We start from the raw sequence: 27,780 nt of genomic DNA on the forward strand, positions 1-27,780 counted from the left end.
GTCATGAATAAAGTTATTTTCCACAAAAGGACTTTGCAGTTTTAACGGGGGGCAGTAGGGATTGTGCTATAGAAATTCAAAGGCAAGGGAAGTCACTTCTGTTGTGGGGCCCTGGGAGGAGCCTCCAGGCTGGAAAGGGTTAAGGTGGAGGTCTCCGATAGGGGCAGCGTCCACAGTGGACTGGCTGCAAAAGGCCGTGCTCAGCATTCAGACAGCATCACACACTCTGCTTTTCTCTACCAGGGAGGCAGGTGGGGAAGGATAGCGATGGGAAGGCAGGCGGAGCTCAGAATGTGGAAGGGGATCCAGTAAGGCTTGGAAGTTTGCACCTGATCTGGTGGGTGGTGAGGAGCCCTTGAAGGGGCAAGGAGGCGAGGAGCACTCAGCTGTGTTCTTACACTGATCTGCCACTGGGGTTAGAGACAAACGTGGTGGGAATGGAAAGCCACGCACAGTCACTAGCGCCTCTGGGGGGAGAATGGATGTGGCTGGTGAGAGAACAGGGGGGCCCAGGGAGAGTCCGGCACCAACCTGGGGGGGGAGCCCAGTGGGTGTGAGCACCCCCACTTTAGAGATGAAGTGATGGAGACATTCAGATGTTTAACCCCTTGTTCAAGATTCCATACTTGATAAATGGCAGATCAAACTCCCAACATAAAATGTGGGTCATTTCTTTATTATTTTATTTGTATTGGTTAACAATGATCAGCCATGCAAGAATAAATGATTATTGTAAAATCTGCAAACAATGTAGATATGTAGAGAATCCCTTCCTTGGAGCTTGACCTGGTCAGACAGGTATAGATGAGTGTTCGGGGGCAGCCGTAAAAACTGCCAGAGACTGGGCTGCTTATAACAGAAACGCATGGTCTCCCAGAAGCCCACATTCAAGGTGTCCAAAGGCCTGGCTCCTGGAGGCTCTGGAGGAGAGCCTGTTCCCTGTCTCTCAGCTTCTGCCGGTTGCCAGCAAGTGTTGCTGTTCATTCACTCCAGCCACTGCCTCCATCTGCACACAGCAAAACAGCATATCCTGAAGTGCTCAACCTTATAGCCATTATTTTAAAATATCCGGAACACACAGGACCGTGGGAGTGGCTGTTGGAGAAATTTTCATGAAGGAAGAAAGATTACAACTAAGTTTTAAAATGCTAGTTTTGTTTGTTTTGTCTTGGAGAGGAGGTAAAAGTGGGAGTAAAAATAGGGAGTTTGGTGTAAGGTGGGAAAAGCAAAGGAAACCTGCATGGATGGGCTGAAGGGTGTGATGGGAGAACAGTGAGAAGTACGTGTGGGGAAGCAATTGGAAATAGCAGCTAAGCTTAATCACAATCTATCAAAAGGGACTTGTTGAAGAATTAATGTGTGACTAGGAACAGGGAGGTTATGGGCTTGTCAGCTCGACAGTGGGCACTCAGTTCCACTAACAAATGATGCCCATGTGGACAGACAGAATGATGGACAGACAGAATGATGGGCAGGCAGATGAATGCATGGGCTTTACGTGAAACAGGTCCACTTGGTTGCTGACAAGATACTGTTTTAAAGTTCCATTTTGCCATACTTCGAACAGCTTGTCATTAGCTCAATTTAGCCACATGTAAAATCACTAAGGCAGACTTCCAGAGTTCCCACATGAAAATCAAATGTAAACCAGCAGTGACCTGCTTCAACACCATCATCAGAAGTTGAACTCTTTTTTGATGTTTAAAGCCTGCATAATATTCGCTGTATTATTATTCAGCATATTACTATTTCCTTCGTGATGGAAATTTGGTTTATCCCATTTTTCTATTCTATCAAAACACCGCTACATAGAAAATCCCCATGCACATATTTCTCCTAATTGTGGAAATATTTTACATAGAAGACTCTAGACATGGGATGAAATTCCCAGGTTATTGGAATTTTAAAATACATAGGTACTTCCAAATTGACCTCTTACAAATTATATGAATTCATAAGCTTCCAACTGTTATGGAGTTACCCATTTTGAGAAATCTGTGCTAAAAGGACCCAAACAATGCTGATGACAATGATCAGGATAATAAGTACGCTGGGAAGACAACAAAATGATTTAGATCTTAGATAAGTCATTCTAGGTGTCTCCACTGTTTCAGTTCTTGCGTTCGTTCATTCTTGTGCTTTTTCGTTCTACCAAATAAAATAGCTCCTTGATGTCATATGAATCCACGCTATGCTTAATGAGTATTGGTTAGTAAAATGCCTATAACTAGTAATCTTCATCTATGCAATTAAATATTAATTCATAAAACACTTCAAATGTAAACAATAATTAGTAAATGAAAAGTACATAATACCTCAATTAGAAAAAAATCACTCCATTAAAAAGACATTATTTGTGTGATAAAAGAGATTGCCATTTTTGTATTTTTCTACAAGGTTAAAGAAAACTAAGTCAACTTATACAAGTGAATTTTAAAAGACTTTAGGGCGGGCATGGTGGCTCACGCCTGTAATTCCAGCACTTTAAGAGGCCGAGGAGGGCAGATCACCTGAGGTCAGGAGTTTGAAACCAGCCTGACCAACATGGTGAAATCTCATTTCTACTAAAAATACAAAAAAATTAGCCCAGGGTGGTGGCACATGCCTATAATCTCAGCTACTTGGGAGGCTGAGACAGGAGAATAGTTTGAACCTGGGAGGCGGAGGTTGCAGTGAACCAGGATCGCACCATTGCACTCCAGCTTGGGCAACAAGAGCGAAACTCCATCTCAAAAATAAATAAATAAATAAATAAATAAATAAATAAATAAAAGCCTTTAACCCAGAATGTTGAGTAAATTGGCCAAAAATGCTAACCTATGCATTTCAATACTATAGGAGTTGCATGGGTAGAAATAACTAGATGAAATACTTCTGGTATTTCACCTTCCCAACCCACACGAGCCAGTGTTTTTCTGTGAATAACAAAAACAGCAGAATTTACTTGCCTCTCCATAAGAGGTTACCACTTCTGTGTGTTCCCCTGAAATAGGTGGTGGCTGGGTGAGAAGGTGGATGGCACTAGGGCAGGAGATGGGGGCTCCAGTATCGTGGGTGAGCTTCCTAAACCTCTGCAACTTTCAGCCCCTAAATGGGATGAGCCACGTTTAGCACAATGCCCAGAACAAAGTAAGGATTTGACAAATGACGCCTCTCTCCACATTGTTCTGTCATCAGCCACCGCATCCTGTACCTCCAAGCCCACTGGGCTCCGGCTGTTTCCATCACATGGAGAATGACTCAGAGCCTGGCCTCCAGCCACCCTCCTGGCCTTTCTGCTTCTCACTCTGCCACTGGCTCCTCATGGACCACCAGCCTGGGTGTCCTCAGACATACCACACACTTCACTGTGGGAGTCACGCAGCCCTCACTGCTCCTTCGCCAGGGAGCCACGGGGCTTTCCTCCTCAGGAGGACTCTGCAAGCAGCTGGATGAAGGGCCCTCCCGTCCGTCTCTCATCCTTCCTTAATTTTTGTCACAGTTCTCCTTCCTTCCACTCAGTGCAGCGCACACTGATTGATCCTCCATCTTCCCCAAAAGACAGGAACAGCATGAGCAGTGGAGAGTAGATTCCAATGATAGAAAAAATAGTCAGTGATTTCTCATTTCCATTGATCATCAATGAAGAAAATGTATCCTGAAGGTCACGTACCTCCTATGGGATTGCTGCATCCTCAGCCTCCTGAATTTCAGCCCAGCACCTTCCTCCCCAGCACAGCAACAGGTCAGCCCTTACCAGCATCCCTCTCTTATTGCCTTTGTGCAGAGCCAGCACCAGGGCCAGGGGAGGCCTTAGGATTGTCCCTCCCCAACAATCTGTGAAACAATCCTTTATGTCACCAACAAAGCACAGCCTTATGCACTGGTGGTCAGTCCCTCCCAACACCTCTGTCACTGTAAAGCTGGCAGGCAACCCTCCAAGGTTGGCCTTCCCAAGCACTGCACCTCTAGGTGACAGAGCACGTCCTTACCTTGAAGCCTGGGCGCCCAGTCTATCCTGTCCAATGAGCGAGCTGTGGAGAAGGGGGGATTCCGGGTTAAGGGGTGACTAGCAGGGCTCCTGCTTTTATGTTGCCCTGTTGGGAAGGCTATTAAAGAAACACAAAGTGCTAAGCAGTGAGGATAGAACATGTTTTCATTATTTAAACCAATACATTCCACAGATGGAATAAAAAGAAATGCTACAACCAAGCTAACTGAATCCAACAGCATATCAAAAAGATAATCCACCATGATTCAAGTGGGTTTCATACTAGGGATGCAGGGACGGTTTAACATACGCAAGTCAATAAATGTGATACATCACATAAATAAAACTAAAAACAAAAATCACATGATAATCTGAATAGATGCAGAAAAAGCCTTTGACAAAATCCAGCATTTCTTTACGATTAAAACCGTTCATCAAAATCAGCATAGAACGGACATACCTTAAGGTAATAAAAGCTATCTATGACAAACCCACAGCCAACATTTTCCTGAATGGGGGAGAGTTGAAAGCATTCCCCCTGAGGAAGGGAACAAGACAAAGATGCCCACGTTCACCACTTCTCAACACAGTGCTGTTCACTACAGCATTGGTTATAAGAGCAAGACTGGAAACAGAACAAATGGATACCCATAGCGGGGTGCAGTACTTTATAGCTCTGAAACAATACAATGGATTTACACTTGAAATGTGGAATGATAACTAAGGTGCATTGCCCAGTGATACATGCAGAGGTGCAGAGGACTTTGTGTAAACACGATCACACATCAGCCTGCATTCCAGGTGCATGCTTCTATTTGCACATAGATTGCAGGGATGATATGCAAACAAAAATGTTGACTTGGTGTTTGGAAGTTCAGAGTGGAAGGGAAACTTCCTTGCTAACCTTTTATGATATTTAGAGTTTCTAAATGTGAATACATAATACATTTAGAAATCTTAGTTAATAAGAAAAGCCTCTGTTCCTGGCCTCTTGCTGGCACATGTCAGGTGGAAATGGGGCTGTCATGCTAATGTGTGCAAACTGAGAAAAATCCAAGAATGGGAGTCTGCTTTTTTCATCATACAAATAATTGTTAATAGAAACAGTATGATAATTTCTCATTGATATACCATGCATATTCTATTAGATAATAATAACTTTCTGAAATTTGAACTATACTTACACATGGAAATTGAAATATATGGATGAAACATTGTGGCTTATATAGGCAATTGTTTTATTGGCATTTTACAAACTGATCATCATGCCTCATGGCATGGGTCTATGTGATATTAAGTAGCTTGTTATGCTTGGGAAAGGCAGTGATGACCACAAGAATGACTTCAACTACTAAAGTACAATGGAGATTTCAACAATGTTTTGTTTAATATTTAAATATTTCATTGTGCTCCCAGGCTTTTTCTCACCCTAATAGCTCTCATCCATATCATGTGGGTCCCATTAATACAGATACCTCCGAATGCACCACCCTTCCATTATATCCAGTCCATTGCTGGTTACCTTGGGCCTACAACTGGGGGAGGGCAGGGGCTGCTGGCTACCTCCTCATCTACAGTAAGAGTCAATGAGCAGTTAAATGGATACTGAAAACCATTTATCCTGCTGGAGTGAGAAATAAATGGTTTCTTTCAATAGCGTAGTAAAATGCATCTTTTCCAAACTATTTATATGACTCAAGGCCCATCTCAATTTCAGATGTGGTTAGCCTCAATTCCTGATTCTCACCAAGGTGTGTAATGTCATCCACGGCCCAGTGCAGAGGAACACAGGTGCTGCCGTCAGACTGCCAGGGTCCGATCCGGCCTCCTCACTCACCCCGGGAGATCCCTTTAAGCCAGGAGTCAACAGTGAGGATGGAAACATGAGTGCTTTTTAAAGTCCTGAAAGTTCAGAGGCAGACTGTCAATTTCTCCTCCACCCCTGGGCACACACCAGGAGAACTCTGTCTCCAGGTTGAAGGAAGTGCCTGTGAGAGAGTTGTGTCCCTCAGATTCTGTTCACCACAGGTGACACTCGGTGCAACCCCAAACCTCTTCTGCACAATCCCAAGGGGTGCTGACTAATCCAACCCAAAGGCTGTGATGTTTGGCAGAGGCAGAAAAGAAAAGGCCAGGTGCTCTGGGAAAGACCACCTTTAAATAACACAGCACCCTCATAGCCCAGAGAGACAGTTCTAACTATTATGCCAATAAACCCGGAAAAGACCAAATCCAATATGACACATATTTCCTGTTTCGTTTTGATTTCATGCCCCCTCCCTTAACCTCCCAAGCAGCATGGATACCCCGAAGGCCCCTGGGAACTCTCTCCAATTGGATCTTACGTGGAAAGTAGTTACCTACCTACAAATCCCCATCATCAGATATGCTCTCCACAATCAAATCTTTAGAAACACAAACACCAGGATAAGTCATTAGAGAGAGGCCCACCCACTCCTCCCACCCTAGCTGAAGCCATGGTGCTTCGCACAGGATCCCCTGGTGTTTCCTCTGGGCTCACAGATATCCCTACAGCCTCTCTGGACATTGTTTTATACTTGCAAAATCATTTGCTCTCACCAGACCCCAAATCCTCCTTCCCAAAAGAAGCCCAGAATCAGGTTTCTGTACCCTAGAGATGGCACTTTTTCCTCAGGAAGTGAGTTATTTCAGGGTACGTATCATTCTCCAGTGTCAATGGCTCCTGCAATTATAGAAAAGAAAACATTAGGAGGGTGAAATTATGCCATACATGTCACACAGATCTGATAGTCTCTCGATAACTTGAGAGAGAAAATAAGAAGGGGTATAGTGATTGAGTCAAAGGTCAAAGTCCCCCAAAACTGGCACGGAAGACACCTGTGGAAAAGACAAGACCTTTTCCCACAGAATTTATCTTTAAAGTGTATCTAGATTGGCAGTTTCACAACTCTTAATCCATGGGGGAAAACTGCTGTGGAGGGAAACACCTCTGCATTGCAGTGGATCGTGGATGCTGCCATCTACCACACCCCAGTGTGCCTGGCATGGGTTGGTGAGAGGCTGCCAATCAATAGCACCACACCAAGGGAATTGCAGATGTCATAAATAGTCCACATTGGCAGATGTTCATGTCTACATTTGATTAAACTGCAGATGACATCGATAATGCACACTGGCAGATGTTCATGTCTACGTCTGATTGGAAAGAAGCCAGGAAAGTAACATTTCTGTTCAAGACAAAGAAAAGTGTCTTACATTGGCAGCATCTTCTTTTTTACAGATGTCTTGTACAGTGTCCTCATTAGCAATGTCATATACAGCGTCCTTATTAGCGAATTTGTATACAGCATCCTCATTAGCGATGCCATATACAGCGTCCTCATTAGCAATGTTGTATACAGCGTCCTCGTTAGTGATGTCGTATAGAGCGTCCTCATTAGCGATGTCATATACAATGTCCTCATTAGCGATGTCGTATACAGCGTCCTGGTTAGCGATGTCTTGTACGGTGTCCTCATAAGCAATGTCGTCTACAGCGTCCTCGTTAGCATGCCTTGTGGGTGTCATTAGCGATGTCATATACAGCATCCTCATTGGTGATGTCTTATATGGTGCCCTCATTAGCGATGTTGTGTACAGCGTCCTCGTTAGCAATGCCTTGTACAGTGTCCTCGTTAGCGATGTCATATACAGTGTCCTCATTAGCGATGGCTTGTACACTGTCCTCATTAGTAATGTCGTGTACAGCATCCTCGTTAGCGTGCCTTGTACGGTGTCATTAGCGATGTCGTATACAGCGTCATAATTAGCGATGTCTTATACGGTGTCATCATTAGCGATGTTGTGTACAGCGTCATCGTTAGCGATGCCTTGTATGGTGTCCTCATTAGTGATGTCGTATACAATGTCCTCATCAGCGATGTCATATATAGCGTCCTCATTAGCGATGTCGTATACAGCGTGCTCACTAGCGATGTCTTTTTTTTTATATATACTTTAAGTTTTAGGGTACATGTGCACATTGTGCAGGTTAGTTACATATGTATACATGTGCCATGCTGGTGTGCTGCACGCACTAACTCATCATCTAGCATTAGGTATATCTCCCAATGCTATCCCTTCCCCCCCCCCACCACAACAGTCCCCAGAGTGTGATATTCCCCTTCCTGTGTCCATGTGATCTCATTGTTCAATTCCCACCTATGAGTGAGAATATGCGGTGTTTGGTTTTTTGTTCTTGCGATAGTTACTAGCGATGTCTTATACGGTGTCCTCATTAGCAATGTCGTGTACAGCGTCCACGTTAGCGTGCCTTGTCGGTGCCATTAGCAATGTCGTATAAAGCGTCCTCATTGGTGATGTCTTGTACAGTGCCCTCATTAGCGATGTTGTGTACAGTGTACTTGTTAGCGACGGCTTGTACGATGTCCTCGTTAGCATGCCTTGTACGGTGTCATTAGCGATGTCATATATGGCATCCTCATTAGCGATGGCGATGCCCTGGGCGGCGTCCTCGTTGGCGATGCCCTGGGCGGCGTCCACGTTGGCGATGCCCTGGGCGGTGTCCTCGTTGGCGATGCCCTGGGCGGTGTCCTCGTTGGCGATGCCGTGGACGGCGTCCTCGTTGGCGATGCCGTGGACGGCGTCCTCCTTGGCGATGCCCTGGGCGGCGTCCTCGTTGGCGATGCCCTGGACGGCGACCACGTTGGCGATGCCGTGGACGGCGACCACGTTGGCGATGCCCTGGGCGGCGTCCTCGCTGGCGATGCCGTGGGCGGCGTCCTCGCTGGCGATGCCGTGGGAGGCGTCCTCGTTGGCGATGCCCTGGGCGGCGTCCTCGTTGGCGATGCCCTTGTCGGCGGCCTCGTTAGCGATGTCGTATACAGTGTCCTTGTTAGCGATGTCCTGTGTGGCGTCCTCGTTAGTGATGTCGTGTACGGTGTCCTCATGGGGAGCTAGAAGAACACAGAGTTAAGGTCAGTGCCCTGGTGGTGGAGACTGAATCACCCAGGGGCTTGCTTGGTGTGATGCATGGAGGTGGCTGATCACAGCATGGGCCAAGCTGATGCTGGGACATCCTCCCAGGTGAACCTGCACTAGTGAAGCTAAGGGATGTGGCTCAGAACACTTTCTGCTGTGGGAATCAGTTTCCAGGTTCAGGTATGCATTATCCGGTGAAGTGGGGAAATATAAAAAATAAAAATTGACAAATTCATGAAAAGCCTTCCATGAGTGCAAGTGTGAGTTTTTTATCCACTTTACATTCAGTATGCATTCACACATACAAAATATTTTTACAAGAAATCAGAAATTTTAATTTTTGTCAGTTATGTTAAATCTAACTTAGCTGCCAACATAAAGATTCTATCTCATTTACTTGGTCTCGAGAAAATCTAGCACATAGTAAGTAGACCAAAATGTTTATTAAATGAAAACACAGAGCAGAGATAGGGGGGCTGCTAGGCAGACTGGGTTGCACTTGATTACCCGGATGATAATAAACTGCACAAAACCTCGGTCAAATTAATATTGAAACTGCCTTTTGCTTGGGCTCGTTTCCCTTGCGGAAGAAGGATGACCAAGAAGATGAACAGGAAAGAAATGAGAAACAGAGGCCTTTGCTTAGTAGCTAAAGGCCACCTTCTGTAACATGAAATAGTCTGCAAGTGGCCTTGAACTCTGCCGTGATTCAGTGACAGAGTTCCCTCATGTCTTCTACCCAGGTTGAAGTCCAGCAAAATTGCGACTGTCCTCTTTACAACTTGCGAGACCACACTGCTTCTGCATTTGCCTGTTGTATGTATGAGATTTACACTTGTTTTAAAGCAACATTTTGTTTCAGTTGGGCTGGTGGCCATACCCGGCACTAGCCAGTCAATAGTGAGATGGCTCCTCATGGAGGAGGCTTGGCTTGAGGCTGAGGGTCTTTAACCCACATATACAAGAGAGTTGCCACTAAGGGATGGAAGCCAGGCTAATAACCAAGTGCCACACAGAGTTCCTATCTGTCCCTCCTCACCATTTTTGGCTGGCAGGATTTGAGCATTTTAGGGCTTGGGAAGATAGTATTACTAAATCTACTAAAATACATCACCCATCCTTATAGACTTTGGCCAGTTGCTGAGCAAATTAACTTCACAACTGAAGTGGGCCACACTGGCCTTTGTGGTCCCCCACTCCTCTTAGAATTTGTGAGCGTGGGGCCTACTGGAGGAGGGTGGGAGGTGGGAGGAGGGGGAGGATCAGGAAAAATAACTGATATTAGGCTCAATATATGGGTGATGCAATAATCTGTACAGCAAACTCTCATAACACACATTTATATATGTAGCAAACCTGCACATCCTGCACATGTACCCCTGAACTTAAAAGTTAAAAAAAAAAAAGGGGATCTGTGAGCTGAGCCAAACACCTGGGGATCTTTGTGCTTTTGAGACACTGATGACTATGCCGGTCCGTGGGGAGATGAGCCTATAACTGCCCTGGGTTGTGTGACCACGGAGGCCACTTTATGATGATGGGCAGTGTCTGGGGCCTTTTGGGCTCGTTGCTTTAGGGCTTATACATGAATGCTGGACTCCCTGTGTGGTGGTGAACACCCCATGACTAAGTGCATGTCAGCGTCAGCACTGGCCCACACTCCTGGGTTCGTGTTTTCACTTTTTCATTCAGGAACTCGGGAGCTGGGGCCACTCCCTTGGCCCTTCAGGTTCTCCACCTGAGCAGTGGGGATAATAAGGCAGATCTGGGGATGTCTCTGGTGAGGGTGGAGGAGTCACTGTACAGAGAGAGTAGAGCGAGGGTGGATTTTATTGTTAGAAGTGGACACTGGTGATTGGGTTGTATAAGTGGGAAATCTCTCCTGAGAAAACACACAGCCTCACCTGTACAGAAACACACACATTCACACCACACGATGCAGCCTCACACAAGACACCACCAATCCTCAAGCACCCAACTCAGCACCACCCAAAAGGGAGCACAACTGCTTCCTCAAAATTTGGCCATAATTTTTCCCTGGGGAATTCAGGTTTTAAAAAAACACTTCCCCTATACTTATTCCTATCACAATCCCAGGATCAGGGAGGCTCTTCACATTGAAACCAGGCAAGGATGCCACACCTTTCTTGGCATCCAGATTGTTTTCTTGGCAAGTGATTCCAGAATACTTACTAGAGTCACACCTCAGAGGGGCCATCTGCACCACCTGCAATACAGAAACAAAGCTTTTTGAGGGGTATGTCATGTTGTGGATTGTTTGCACAAGGCTCTGTTTCTCTCAATGAATACTGAAAACTTGATCAGAAAGTGTAGTCAACTTCAAGGCCTCCAAAACAAGGGTAGGCTACACACTGGAAAAGACATCAGCTTCTGGATGGTGGATCTCTCAGGTCCACGTAGGTTGGCAAGTGCAAAATACTGAATCCAAGGAGAAGACATTGCTTCCAAGGACAAGGACCCCAAGGATACAGTCTACAACCTGAAGCCGTCATAGCTAAATGCCATTTTGGATTACATATCAGTTGCTAAGAGTCACTTCTTCCTCCCCCTCAGAAAACTGCATTTAATACCTGTCATGGACATTGTCATTTTTTCACATGTAAAGTCAGTTGAAAAAGAAAGACACCAAGAAAGGAACATTTCTATTTCAGAGAAAGCAAGGCAACCTTACCCTCGCGTTGACTGGCCTCTCTCCATCTCCTCTGTCCTTGTGAACTAGAGACTCCTCAGAGGCTAGGAGGACACAGAGCAACAGTTAGTCATAGATGCTTTTGTTCATGAGTTATTCAGGGAGCTCTGCTTAATGTGGACAACAGGACAGCGTGTGTGGATGTGTTTCATTAAAAGCACAGCTTGAGCTCCTGCTGGAAAATCTTCCCTCGTGGAAAGACAGGCAAGAACGAGGAGCTAAGGAGCAAGAAATAGAGTCCCTGGCATTTTGCTGATGGCAACTTAAGAAAATGGGAATGAGTCAGTCTACAAATGGTACTGAAGCACATGCTATAGTTTGATGAGAGTCCCACTGCTCACACTGTGAGGTTTGAAACCCAGCTAAATGGTTTTCTAAACCTGTAAAAACAATATTAGCTTGCAGGATTTATGTCCCAAGACTACTTTTACCTCTGAGGATCCACAGTGGCTGTCACTGCAGTTATGTGTTTTAGCATTTTGCACTTGAATAAAAGCAAAGTTTAATAGATAGATTGGATTCAATTCTAGGCAAAACAGTCTATGGTATTTATTCACTAATCCTTTGTTATAACTGCTGATGGGAGAATTAGAAGTACTGAAATTATATCCTTTAAAATTAATTAAAGCATAATTATTAATCACACAATATTTTTTCATCCAGGCCTCCTTTTCTTTGTCATGCATGCATATTAATTGAGGATGGAGAATATCTACGCTTGTTCAGGCCAGCCAACATACGACAGTTTACTTCAAGAGAGGAGACATGGGTTGAATGCTGGTGTGTTTTAACTCTGCAGCACAAACAGTTGCAACAAGTGTGGTGAACTAATCACCAGATGGCCCTTTGCTGCCTTATTTGTCATTGTGCCTTACATGTAGCTTGCAGGATTTGATTACGCTTATGTTTTGTGGTGATCATACTTTCAACTATTCCTAAAATACTGCTTCAGTCTTATCCTTTTGGGGTCAACTGCTGAGGATTTCATACAAATTAATGAAGTTTGTGAATCTAAAGTTCTACACAAAGGTGGAAATATTTGCAAATCATTTATCTTGTAAGAGACTAAAATTTAGAATCTATTTTAAATATATTTAATATATATTCAAAAATCTACAACAACAAACTAACTAAATAAAAATCAGACAACTCTTTAAAAATGGGCAAAAGACTTCAACATATATTTCCCTAAAGAAGATACAGCCACAGATAGTAGCACAGGAAAAGCTGCTCAGGATCATTAGTCATTAGGGAAATGCAAATGAAAAACACAAGCAGCCACCAATATACACCTACTAGGATGATTTAAAGGAAAATAAGTGTGAACAAGGATGTAAAGAAATTGTAACCCTGATACATTGATGGTAGAAATGGATAAAGTTGCAGCCACTGTGAAAAACAGTCTGCAGTGGCTCAGAAGGTTCAATATAGAACCCCTGTTGGACCCAGGAACTCTACTCTTAGGCACCCCAAAGAATAGAGAACAGAAATCAAACAGATGTTTGTATACTAATGTTTGTAGCATCACTTTTCACAGGAGCCAAAAGGTGGAAATAATCCAACCATCAGTGAACAAATGAATGTAATAAAAGCAAGGTGGTCTGCATGCAATGCTACATCATCCATCTGTAAAAAACGAACATAATTTTGATAGATGATACAACATGGGTGGACATTGAGAACATTATGCTTAGTGAAATAAGCCAGACACAAAAGGAATATATTGTATAACTGTAATTACATGAAGTGCCTAGAATAGTCAAATTCATACAAGAGAAAGTGGGATAGGAATCACCATGGGCTGGAAATAGGGGGAAGGTGCTATATTGCTTATTGTGGACAAGGTTTTGTAAGAAATCATCAAAATTGTGGGTGTAGATAGTGGTGTTGGTTATGCAACCCTGTGAATATATTGAATGCCATGGAGTGCACACTTTGGTTAAAAGGTTCAAATGATAAATAATGTGTTATATATATTTCCCCACGATAGAAAACACGCACAGCCAAGCCCAGATGCCAGTCTTGTTAGCTGCCTTCCTTTACCTTCAAGAGTGGGCTGAAGCTTGTCCAATCTTTCAAGGTTGCTGAAGACTGTATGATGGAAGTCATCTGCATTGGGAAAGAAATTAATGGAGAGAGGAGAAAACTTGAGAATCCACACTACTCACCCTGCAGGGCCAAGAACTCTGTCTCCCATGCATTGCTGTCCTGTCTCAGTATTTCCTGTGACCACCTCCTTTTTCAACTGAAGACTTTGTACCTGAAGGGGTTCCCAGGTTTTTCACCTCGGCCCTTGTCAGGACTGATCCTCTCAACTACTGACCATTTCACCTCCGTTCATGTCCATGCCACATCAGGCTGTGTTGTCTAGATGGAATGAATCCACCCCAAATGTCCCTTTCTGGAGGAAGCCACCATTATGCTGTACCTCCAAGCATAATGGTACGTCCACACACACCAAGGCACCTCGCTCATGCAAGGTGTGTGTCCTCTAACAAAGTTTCACGCTCTAAACCCAGATAACTTTTCAAATCCAAGTTCTGTTGATTCCCCTACTTTGGGTGCTCCATAGATGCTCATTTGTCTACTAAACACTGCCCCAGGCAATTAAATATTCCAAAGTGACCAGCAGAATTTTTATGTTAATTCTGACATTGCGTTGTTAGTACAAGTGTTTTTCCCCCTTCAAATTTATGTCTTTGTTACTGATAAATGTAACTGATAATGCGTTTTTCAGCTATGTTGCCAAGCATATTTATATAAAAATAGACTCAGATTGTTTTCAGAATTTGACAAAGATGATAGCAACAATGATAATCTTATTTGTTTTATACTAATCTTTATGTGTTACTTTCATCATTTCTTACATACTGGGGCCTACCATACATTGTACGGTGAAATTAGTGCTATGCATCATGGTAGAAATATCAATTGGCAAAAGTAATTTAGAAAATAGTTCCCTTGTTTCTTAAAAAAATTAGGCTGGGTGTGGTGGCTCATGCCTATAATCCCAGCACTTTGGGAGGCAGAGATGGGTGGATCACCTGAGGCTAGGAGTTTGAGACTAGCCTGACCAACACAGCAAAATCCTGTCTCTACTGAAAATACAAAAATTATCCAGGCATGGTGGCGTGTGCCAGTTGTCCCAGCTACTCGGGAAGTTGAGGCAGGAGAATTGCTTAAACCTGGGAGGTGGAGGTTCCAGTGAGCCGAGATTGTGCCACTGCACTCCAGCCTGGGTCTCAGAAAAAAAAAATTTTTTTGACGAAAACGTCATTATGCATTACGTGACTGTATATGAATGCTCAAAGCTACATTACTCATCAAAGAAAATAACAAAACAATTAAATGTCCATTAACTGATAAATGAATAAATACTATCTGTATGAGTAAACACAGCAGACTATGAAGGAAAACACATGACCAGCACGTGCTAACACGTCAATTAACTTCAAACATAGTATGCTAAATGAAGGAAGTCAGATTCCAAATATATATGTATGTCCAATTCTATTAAGCAAGTGGGAAATTTATGGAGATGGAATGTCACAGCAGTATTGCTTAGGGCTGGAGATGGGGGTGGGGATTAACTGCCAGTGCGCAAGAGAGAATTTGGGTGAGGGAAACATATTTAAATTAGATCGTGGTGATGGGTGCACACAGTATCAATTTAATAAAGCATCAAATTGTAGACCTTTTCAGTGGGCAAACTTTATGGTGGGTTCACACCCAATATAGGTGTTAAAAATAAATTAATGTTACGGAAATTCTTGTCGGATTTTTAACAAGCCAAGAGATATGCTGTGAAAGCAGCATTAATTCAAATGGTTGTCACAGGTCACTTAAAGTTAATCAGATAGTTGTCCTACAAATATAGGGTGAATGTTATTCATGAATTTCCTGAATCTATTGCAATAATCACATTTTTTTCCATTAAACTCTTGAGGTAGCTAATTTTATTTATTGCATTTTCAATGTTAATCTACTATTTCATATATTAACTCACATTAGTCAGAATTTACAGTATTTTAAAATATCACAGAATTTAATTTACCTTATCTGGTTTTGGTTTCAAGACTATACTAGCCATTTCATTTAATTGTACATGTAGGGTATTCTAATTTATGGAAAACTATTACATCTTCCTTGATTTTTTTTTTTTTTTAGAAATTACTTCTAGGGATCTATATGGTAGAGTCCATGGAGAATTGTTTTAATTCTTCATTCATGTCTTCAGTGGGTATAGGATTGGTCATATTGGTCATAGTTTTCTGCTCGGATTCCAATAAGAAACTTGTGGAAGAACCCGAAGGGTGGGATCTTTCAGGGAGCCTAAGACAGAGCAAGACAAGCTAAGAAGGAGGGCAGTGCCACAGCAGAACTGCCATTGATGCCCCCTCGCCTAGATTGCGGAAGAGACATCCAGCTGTAGACACTGAGGTGCAGGAAAACAATGGAGCACCATCAGAGAAAGCAGTGCCCAGGAACAAGGAGGCACTGATGGTGGCAAGGGGCAAAGACAGCTGCCACGAGGCTGTTCACATGAGGGTCTCAGGCTGCATAGACACCCACACCAGCTGAGGGGTCCTGGTTTTCATAAAGTGTGTGGCTCAGCCAGGCCACCAACAAGCAGTTCACAAACAGTAGTAATACGACACTTTCCAAAGACCTTACTTGAGTAACACGGTGATCCTCACAAATTTCCAATCAGGATGGTCGCACAGTTCCTCCTGCTTTAGGACTCAGAGCCTGCCCGTGGTCACAGTGGGTAGGTGCAGACTCTGAAGATGCACTTTGGTCAGAGACCCCGCTGAACTCTGTCTAATGAGGACCTCTGTCCTGTCTGCTGACCACCGGTCAGAGGTGCAGGCTGTAGTGGGGAGTAAGAATGCCACCTTCTCAATGTTGGGAAAACTCCCTGCCAGAACTGAGAATGGCCCTTTCTAAGCAGAAGGCAAACTCAGACTAAAGAAGGAGGCCGAACACATCAGGTTGGCAGATTGCCAAAGATTCACTCAGGGAGAGCCCACATCCTGGGCCATCTTGGGTGGTGGCAAGATGAGGTAGACGACTGCTTTTGCAACACATACCTAACAACAAAAAATCAACAACTGTAAAAGAGCCAGAAAATCCCCAAATATTTGCAAATTAGCAATGCACTTTTAAATAACTCATGGGTTAAAGAAGAAGTCTCAATAGAAAATTAAAAATACTTTTAACTACATTAAAAGAAAATGTGACTTGGCAAGATTTCTGGATGTAGCAAAAGCAGTCCTTAGAGGGAAATCTATAGCATTGGATGCAATATACTAAAAATCACAAGACCTAAAATCAGTAATATCATGTTTCAATTAGGGAACTATAGAAAATAGAGGAATGCAATGGAAAGCAAGTAAAAGTAATAAACAACATCACAGAAATCAATAAAATTAAAACACTGAAATCATCAGAAAATCAATAAAACCAAAAGCTGGTTCTTTGATATGCTCATTACAATGAATGAATTGATATGCAGGCTAACCAAGAAAAAGAAGATAACACAAATGACCAATTTCAGAAATAAAAGAGGAGCCATCTCTACTGAACTGTTAGGCATTAAAAGGAATATCATGAACAGTTCTATGACCGCAGTTTGATAACCTCAGTGAAATGTATCAATTCCTTGAAAGGCAATCTTCCCAAGGTCATGCTAGGATCCTAATTTGAATAAACTTATGTCTATTAAATAAGTTGAATTCACATTAAGAGCATTCCGAAAAAGAAAGCACCAGGCCCAGATGATTTCTCTCATGAAATCTACCGAATTCTTCAACAGGTAAATAAAAAGACAAAAATTCTTTTAATGCAATATTATTTGGTGATTTAATGTGCCATTTTTTGCCATTAAGGCATAAAAAAGACATGAAAGCAGCTAAAGCGTACATCAATTTAGTGCAATAAATTCATCTGAAAAAACTACATAATATATGATTCCAACTATATGACATTCTGGAAAAGGCAAAGCTGAAGCGGTAGTAAAAATATTAATAGTTGCCAAGGTTTCTGGAGAAAGAGGACAGAGATTAATGAGAAGAGAGGATTTTTAGGGAAGTGAACATTTTCTTTATGAGACCATAAGGGTGAACATAATGTTTTAAATATTTCAAAATTCATATATATGTATAACAGAAAGAATGAACATTATGCAAATGTAGACTTCAGATAATAATGTGTCAATATTTTCTCATTATTCTAGCAAATGTACCACAGTAATGTAAGATGTTACTAATAGGTGAAATTAGGAAGTGAGGGTGAGGAGACAGAATACTATGGGAACTTCGTGTATTATATACTCAATTTTTATTTATTTATTTATTTTGAGATGGAGTTTCACTCTTGTCACCCAGGCTGGAGTGCAATGGCATGATCTTGGCTCACTGCAACCTCTGCCTCCTGGGTTCAAGCGATTCTCCTGCCTCAGCCTCCTGAGTAGCTGGGATTACAGGCACCTGCCACCACACCCGGCTAATTTTTTTGTATTTTTAGTAGAGATGGGGTTTCACCATGTTGGCCAGGCTGGTCTCCAACTCCTGACCTCAGATGATCCGCCTGCCTTGGCCTCCTAAAGTGCTGGGATTATAAGTGTGAGCCACCACGCCCGGCCATATGCTCAGTTTTTATGTCAATTTAAAACTCTCTAAAGAAATATATTAATTGAAAAATAATAATATAGCACCACTCTTTCAGGGAGATCTATGCTTATGTTTAACAACCAGGTAAGTTCTAGACATTAGCTTGAAACATTGTCTATCATTAAACATGAACCAAAATTGACTTTTAAGTAGATATTTACTTTTGTGGTGGTAGCAATATTTACTGACCAGGCAAATTCGAATCCTGACACATTAAAAAATATGGCTTAGTCTCTTCATAGTTTCCTCTTATATATGGGACACTGAATACTCCCCGCAATTGCAATTCTTGAATCAACTTAATTAATGAACTTCCACAGTACCTTCTTGTGGGTACCTCTTCTTCTTTACCCGGGAGCCATGAGGTCTCCGACACTGGTTGGTGTGCACAGCATATCTTCTTATATTCTCTATCAGAGAAGATGCTGGTTAATGCATTTACAATAGATAGGGCTGTTGACATCTTGCTGACAGAAGACCAGAGGGAAAATAGTGATAATCTGTTCTAAGTTTAAACTTATGATCCTTTTCTTTACAGGCTTCCAAGCAGAGCCCACTGAATCAAAGTTGGGTTTCAGGAAGATCACGGAGTTCAGTGAGCACTCAACACCTCTATCAGACAGACTGCATGGGCAGTGCCTTCCTGGAGAGGAGAATACAGCAGGATGACTGTGAGTGCGGGGCTGGTGCAGAGTGGGGGCCCGGATTCAAATTCCACTAAGCCATGTAGACCTGGCAAGCTCATGTCCTCCCTCTGCCCTCAGTTCTCTGCACTGTCATAATGTAATTTTAGCAATACTTTTTAGGCCCTATTTAGGCCCTACTTCTTAGTATCACAGTACAGGGCTAAAAAATCACTAAATACAGGAAAACCTTACAGAGGACTGGTACTTCAGTAATGTTCTCTAAGTGTTTACTACATGCCAGGAGGAATAGGCTGGACACTTAGCAGTGGCGGAATATGGAGGGGGAACTTGGATGGCTCCGGGGCAGTGGAGCATGCTTTCCTGTTCGGCTTTTCCGTGGGCATGATGCCTTATGGTTTATGGAGAACATCAGCCCTGCAGGGGGTGCAGAGGAGGGGCTGTGGCTGAGATTTTACACTTGAGGGTGCTGACATTCAGAGAAGATAAGTGACGAGCAGAACCTCAACCCCGCTAAGTGAAGGACCTGAGATGGGAAATGTATTTGGTTCCCTAGAGAGAGAGATTCCTGAAAAACTGCCACCTCTTCATCACGCCCTGTGCCAGAGACCCAAGAGACCCCTCACTGTCTTTCTCCAGTCCTCCTAGCCCAAGGTGTGTGGGTGGACAAAGGTGATGCTCTGGAGGAAATGCCTGAGATAAGGACAGGTCCTTAATGATAAAGAATTCTCCTTCCTCTTTCAGATCCTTGACCTCCCAGTATGACAGCTTAAAGTCTGTCATCTCTGTGGCCTGCCTCCCCTTTCCCTTCACCCTGCCAGCTGCCTCTCAGTGACTGTCTCCTCCAGTGACTACACTGAGGGACCAGGGACTGCTTGCCTCCCGAGGCTGCTCAGACCTTCTGACACTGCAAAATGATTGTCAAAAGATGGGTCTGCAAAGAGTAACTTCCCTTCCACTGATCAAACCTGAATATGCAAGCTACTGTGAATTAACTGGAAAAGTGGCCGTGTGGGCTGGTGCTTTGGTGATTTAATGAATTAAGTCTGCAACCCCCACTGCCTCCTTGACTATTGATCAGAGCTGCCTGCAATAAGGTCTGGCTAAGAATGGGCAGTGGCTGCACCAGCTCTGGGTAAAATTTGACCTAAAATGACCAATCTCATTCACTAACCTCACCATAGTCTTATGGGTTCAATGGACCCGTCCAAACCTTTGCTCTGTTCTCTCCATCACCTTCCTGTGTAATTTTCCTCCACCACGCACATAATAGAAACATGGCACAGGGGAGCTAATCACCTCTTTTATCCCCCACTTCAGGCTCACACATAAGTTTATAGTAAAAGCCTTTTCAAATGACTGCTTTAACTGCTGCTACAGCATGTGTCGTCAGTTGAATGGAATCTGTCATGTGACTTTAAGCAACCCTTTGTTGAGAGACAAGATTCAATACTAGGGACAGTATTCTAGTGTACTACATCATTGATTTTATGTTATGAAGATCATCATTTATTGAAAATGTATAAATAATGAAGCCCAGCCTTACTCTTCAATGCTGTGTGTGTAAATCCACTGAGTGTGCTGACCCCCATGCTTGTACCCACCTGCTAACACAGAAAGGGTCCATTCAGAAGGCAGGCACAGCTCCAGCACTGAGACTGTCCACACCAGCTTCACAAGAGAGTTGCCACAAGGACGACGGATACCCAGATAACAACCAAATGGTAATTTGAGTACTTAATGGTCATGATCCCTAAAGTGTGTAGCTCAGAGGGCTTGTGGTGATAACTCCATCAAGACTCTAAAGCATCTCTCCAATTCTTATTGGACTTGATCCATGTCTTGAGGAGACCCAGCTATGACATGCAGGCACCACATTGTCCTACTTAGTGCCTCCCTTAGTGTTTCAGAACCTGTGATTTGATCAGAAACATGGGCTTTCTATGTTGGTTTCACACTAAGGACTATGTGACACCTGCAGGAAGATGTCTACATAGCTACCTGGATTATGAGATCATGAGGCTCTCTTATGTGAGGGATGGCGTTTGGGATCTCCGCAGGCGTGGGTAATTCCAGGCATAGAGGGTGCTGGAACTCCCTTGCATGGTGAATAGTGATCTCTTCACTGGCTGATAAATAGAGGTTGTAGTTCAGGCCTTCAACATTAGCACCGTATGAGTAAACATTTTGACTCTTCACTATGCAGCAAGTGAACCAGAGCACATTTATTTATGTGGCTTAGTTTCTCCATCTGGCATGTGGGCTCAATAAACAAGCTCACGACATATGGGCATGATGATGATGAGGTGTGAACTAATGTAAGTAAAGTATGTGGTCTGATTTGTTAAATTAAGAAAAATGGCACTGAGAGTTGTGCTGGGTAAACACAACATTTTTTTCCTGGGGGAAACACACATAGACACACATTCACAAGCAAATCATGCAGACGTGCACACAGACCACCTCACCCCACCCCCGCCCTAATACACACATACCCACACACAACCTAATGTGAACACATTCCCAGAAACTATACGTAGATAAAAAGAGTATGTCACCTGGAAAACCAGTTTCCTTTACTATACCCCACATCCTCATTCCCACCAGATGTCTTGGATCATGGAGGCTCTCCAGACAAAAGCCAGCAGTTAAGCTCCAGATTTCCTATAGAATCCTTTTCTAACAACCAGTGAGTGATTCCAGAATACGTACCATTGAATGTGCTCCCTGAAGTCACCTGTAATTAGAGAAGGAAAACACTCTGAGAATCAGGCTATGCTATGGATGGCTCACACAGGTCTTTTGTTCACTTGGAAACTCTGGGTAACCAAGATTGGAAATAAGGTTCAAGTCAAAAGCCCCAACTCTAGAGTAGAGTTCCCTTAGGAAAGCACAGGAGCTTTTCTTGAAGAATGTTTCTGTCTAGGTAATTTTTGAGTAGCAATTGCAGAATTCTTATCTAAAGTGGAAAGCTTGTTCCTGAAGAAAACATCCCTTAACACGCAGTGTACTATCTGACACTGCCAATTTTGCACGTCCTCTGGAATCAGGTGTCAGTTGGTAAAATACACCTCCTCCATTCCCAAGGAAATATTATCTAACATCTATAATGTAGTGGATAATTTTCCCATAGCTGATATCAACTGAAAAATAAAGGATCCAAGAAAACAACATTTACATCTTAGGCAAAGACAGGCTACTTTACCTTGGTAGTAGAGGAGGGCTCCCTTTTCACATGCTTTTTGGAAGGCTTCTTCGAGTCACCTAGGGGATGTGGAGGGACACAGCACGGCTGTCAGTTCATTGGCAGTGCTACTCATGAATGACTCAGGGACTGGAACTTAGGGGTGTGCCTGGTTAACAAGCATGGAATGAGTTTCTCCTGGACCATCTTCTTCATGGACCAAGGAAGGCAAAGAAAGAGCAGCAAGGAAATGAGAGTAGAGCCCTTGGCTTTCCAGGTAATGGCAAATGAAAGCAACGTGAAATAATCAAACTCCAAATGAACAAATGCTAAAATACATGCTAGGATTCAACCACAGCATCCTGTCACTTCTTCAGACCCTTTAAAAGCCCAGCAGGACTGCCACTACCTTCTTGACATCTACCAAGTCCCTTTCAACCTCCACAGACCCACATACACTGCTACTGCATTTATCATGGAGGGTATAGGGTTCTGCCTGGTTTATGTGTGATTTTTTTAAAAACTAGATTTAATACCATGCACCAGCATTAATTATATTTATTTCTTTTCTTGGTTATGAAAATAATCAGCCAGGCATAGTGGCTCACACCTGTAATCCCAGCAGTTTGGAAGGTGGAGGTGGGCGGATCATTTGAGGTCAGGAGTTCGAGACCAGCCTGACCAACATGGTAAAACCCCATCTCAACTAAAAAAAAAAAAAAAAAAACCAGCTACTCAGGAGGCTGAGGCAGGAGAATCCCTTGAACCTGGAGGCAGAGATTGCAGTGAGCTGAGATTGCACCACTGCACTCCAGCCTGGGTGACAGAGACTTCATCTCAAAAAATAAAAAAGTAAAAAATCAGGCCAGGTGTGGTGGCTCACACCTGTAATCCCAGCACTTTGGGAGGCCGAGGCGGGTGGATCATGAGGTCAGAAGATTGAGACCATCCTGGCTAACAGAGTGAAACCCCGTCTCTACTAAAAACACAAAAACTTTGCCAGGCGTGGTGGCACGTGCCTGTAGTCCCAGCTACTCGGGAGGCTGAGGCAGGAGAATCGCTTGAACACAGGAGGCAGAGGTTGCAGTGAGCTGAGATCATGCCACTGCACTCCAGCCTGGGCAACAGTGCAAGACTCTGTCTCAAAAAAAAAAAAAAAAACCTCCCCTAAAAATAATCAATTATTAAAGATTAGAAAATACTGAAATACTTATATTTTAAAATAACCACTATAACCATACATTTTCCGTTCAGTCTTCCTTTGCCCTGTGTTTGCAGTCATCATGGGAGGGGCTGCCTATGTTCAGCCCAGGCAACCCACAGCGAGAGAGGGCAGAGCGGGGAGATGGCCCCTGGTGAGCACTGAGGCTCTTCAAACCAGCTGCCGAGGGAGTTGCAAGCAGGGTGACACATGAGGCTCATTATTTAGTGGTATTTTGTGTTCTTACTTGTCTTGTCCCCAGGTTGTGTAGCTCACAGACTTTTTTTTTTTTAACATTTCTATAGGGGTCATTTGAAGTTCATAATACCATCAAACATCAGTACAGGGTCTTCCCATTATTTACCGGCTTTGGGATATGTGCTGAGGAGTGGCCGCGCACTGAAGGAATGTGACCGGTTGTCCCAAGTGTTGTCCTCCAACTCAAAATCCGCAACCAGTTCAAAAGCATTTGGGCTTTTATGTGCCTTTCACATAAAGACTATGACACAGCTAAGCTATTCATGTACTAATACCTGCCCTGAGCTGTGTGACCACAGACACCACCCTATAATGTGGCCAGTGTGTAGGAACTCTACAGGCTCAGATCATTCCAGACATACATGCAGATGTTGGAACTCCCTTGCACAGTGACTCATGATCCCAAGGCTGAGTGCTGAGGGCAGGTCAGTAGTTCAGAGCCTCCGCACTGGGGCTGTATGCTTGGGTTCCCATCTTGGCTCTTTTGCTGAGGGGCTCATAAGCTTGGGCACATTCATCTCTGTCTTTTTCTGCCCAGCGAAAGGTGATAGTAAATCAATCATGCCATTTGTCTGTGGCGATGGCCGAATGATTTCATGTAGGTAAAGTGTACAGTATAAGTGCTCATGAGGCTTAATTATCAGTGAAATGTCTTGCTTTAGATTTCACAGCTTAATAAGGCTCAGAGGCTTATTCACGCCCAGGATTCTGAACTCCCAAGTCATTGTTCTATGACATACACCTGCTTGGCCTAAAACCGACCACTTTATCATAATGCAGACCCAGTTTTGAAAGAAGCAGATAAAGTTGTCAAAAGTACTGTGTCTGCCTCAGCGCACACTCAGTGCGCTCCACACAAAGGGCATCACCATCTGCCACAATGGCCCAGTGGCCTGGCTGGCACAGACAGTGGCAGAGCAAAGGGCAAGAGATCCCTAATCCCATCACCATGGTCGATAGGGCATCATAGACATTCCAGGGTGAAGGCACAATCCACATTGTGAGGTCCAACTGCTGCCATGTAGACAGGTGTGTTTTTATATGTACAGGAAGATCATTGAAGATAAGTGTTTTATATCCATGGTTAACAGATGAGATGACCATGAAATGAACACCAGTGTACTGGGTGGAGCAGCTTCTCTATTCAGTCTTCTGCACTAAAGCCTGTGAAACAATATCATCTTGCCTTATTTACTAACAAATACAAGTGCCTCTAAACTTAGACAGTTTCCAAGTCATGGAACTGATGAGCACTTAGCTCCAGCAGAGAGCTCTGGATGCTGGGTCGGGAGAACAAAGACACACAATACATCAAAACAGCATTAACAAGTAAACAGGTTTTCAAAGCTCTCCACATGCAAATTTACACAATTATCTTTTTAATTTTTATCTTCATACATATATACATAATCTACTTGCTTCTGAGTATAAATAAAACTGTATATTCTTAGTTAATAGTCTCTATCAATTCATTCTATTTATCTTTCTGAGTTGAAATACTGCATCTCATTGGATAACAAAAAAAAATTTGACTAAGATTACAATGGAAAGGTGAGTAGGTTGGGTGATTGACTGTGATTGACAATTCCATGATTCTGGATAACTTCCAAAGCATAAAAATAAATGTGTGTTTTATTTCACACGTAGACAATACACATACTTATTACTTTAAAAAATTAATATGTGAATAGAAGTGACTTACTACAAACTTATTAAAGTAAATACACATTTCACAAAGAAAGAAGAGAGGAATGGAAAAACATGTTAAAAACAAAGAGAGGTACATTTTATTGTGTGAAAAGCCTCCAACCCATCCCTACTACTGTGGCTTTGTTCCAAAGATTTGGAAAGTAATGATTTCATAAGTTTGTTTTTTTTTTTTTTTTTTTTTTGAGACGGAGTCTCGCTCTGTCGCCCAGGCTGGAGTGCAGTGGCGCGATCTTGGCTCACTGCAAGCTCCGCCTCCCGGGTTCACGCCATTCTCCTGCCTCAGCCTCCCGAGTAGCTGGGACTACAGGCGCCCGCTACCACGCCCGGCTAATTTTTTGTATTTTTAGTAGAGACGGGGTTTCACCCTGTTAGCCAGGATGGTCTCGATCTCCTGACCTCGTGATCCCCCCACCTCGGCCTCCCAAAGTGCTGGGATTACAGGCGTGAGCCACCGCGCCCGGCCTCATAAGTTCTTAATTAGGGTAACTACTGCATTAAAATAGACTTTGCCATATTCTCCCTTGGGGAATAACTTAATCTGTGGGGTGGGGGATGGAACGTTGAAGGATGCAGGATGTAAAAGGAAATTATATATATATAAGATATAATATATAATATATTATATATAATATATAATAATATATATTATATATATATAATAATATATATATTATATATAATATATTATATATATTATATATTATATCTTATGTAATATATATTATATATAATATATTATATCTTATGTAATATATATTATATATAATATATTATATATTATGTAATATATTATATATAATATATTATATATTATGTAATATATATTATATATAATATATAACATATTGTATATAATATATTATATATTACATATTACATATTACATATTATATATTACATATAATATATACATCATATATTAAATATATAATATATAATATACACATTATATATAGTATGTAAATAATATATATTATAAAATATAATATATAATGTAATATAAATAATATATATACTATATATTATAAATAATATATATACTATATATTATAAATAATATATATACTATATATTATAAATAATATATATACTATATATTATATTATATATATACTATATATTATATTATATATATATACTATATATACTATATATTATAAATAATATATATAATACGTATTATATATACTGTATATATAATACATATTATATATACTGTATATATAATACGTATTATATATACTGTATATATAATACATATTATATACTGTATATATAATACATATTATATATCATATATCATATATATAATATATTATATATTATATTATGATATAATATAATATATAATATATATAATATATATATATATTATATATATAATTATATATAATATATTATATATATATTATATATATATTATAATATATTATATATAATATTATGTATATATTAATATATATAATATATATAATATATATAATATATAATATATATAATATATAATATAATATATAATATATATAATATGTAATATTATGTATAATATATATTATATATACAGTATATGTAATATATATTTTACCTACTGTATATATAATATATATTATCTATATTGTATCTATATTGTATATATAATATATATTATATACACTGTATATATAATATATATTATATATTATATATATAATATATATAATATATATTATATACACTGTATATATAATATATATTATATATATTATATATATAATTTGGGAATTTGGGAATAAACTGAATCCCAATTCACACTGGGACTACACCAGCTGCCACCATGCCTGGCTAATTTTTTGTATTTTTCGTAGAGACAGGGTTTCACTGTATTGGGCAGGATGGTCTTGATCTCCTCACCTTGTGATCCTCTTGCCTTGGACTCCCAATGTGCTGGGATTACAGGCCTGAGTTAAGATACATATTTTTTAAATGAAGAAAAATTTCAAAGGTACTCTGCTTGGTACAATAATCAAATATATAAATTGAGGAATAAAACATAACCATGAAACATATTTATAACTGCATATGGAAAATACAGAGGATAATTTTTTAAATAACATATTTTGAAAGCATTAACTAGTAATTTGAAAAGATCACACTTGACAGGCCAGTATGAACATACCTTGAATGCAGCCACACAGGTTCCCCATGAGAAAAATCAAAATCAGGGAAAATGAAACCACAAAGATTCAATCTGCTCTGACCTTTGAAAAACTCAGCACAGATAGTGGCACTTAGGACCAAAGGCAGGAGATCCCTAATCCCATCACCATGGCGATAGGGCATAAACATTCCAGGGTGAAGGCACAATCCACAATGTGAGGTCCAACTGCTGCCATGCAGACAGGTGTGCTTTTACATGTACAGGAAGGGCATTGAAGGCTCAGTGTTTTGTTTCAAAAACTGAATCCCAAGCCCACACATTATTATGCTGTGC

The 27,780-nt window shown here is 41.6% G+C and overlaps 2 protein-coding genes across 2 annotated transcripts in view; one reads left to right on the forward strand and one right to left on the reverse strand.

Moving 5' to 3' along the window:
• LOC129395163 (immunoglobulin lambda-1 light chain-like) overlaps positions 1-27,780 on the forward strand; it is a 735,232-nt gene that overhangs the window by 384,925 nt on the left and 322,527 nt on the right. The window lies entirely within an intron of this gene.
• On the reverse strand, positions 67-27,493 carry LOC117978705 (uncharacterized). The gene is given in 15 exon segments (XM_063603470.1): positions 67-184; positions 399-467; positions 3,972-4,013; positions 5,493-5,541; positions 5,808-5,872; positions 7,208-7,401; positions 7,403-7,821; positions 8,506-8,907; positions 11,126-11,159; positions 11,625-11,686; positions 13,686-13,751; positions 18,637-18,723; positions 21,670-21,694; positions 22,163-22,221; positions 27,466-27,493. Coding segments are annotated over 15 exon segments (1,719 nt in total).

Source organism: Pan paniscus, chromosome 23, assembly GCF_029289425.2.
Source record: "Pan paniscus chromosome 23, NHGRI_mPanPan1-v2.0_pri, whole genome shotgun sequence".
In the NCBI taxonomy this organism is placed as follows: domain Eukaryota; kingdom Metazoa; phylum Chordata; class Mammalia; order Primates; family Hominidae; genus Pan; species Pan paniscus.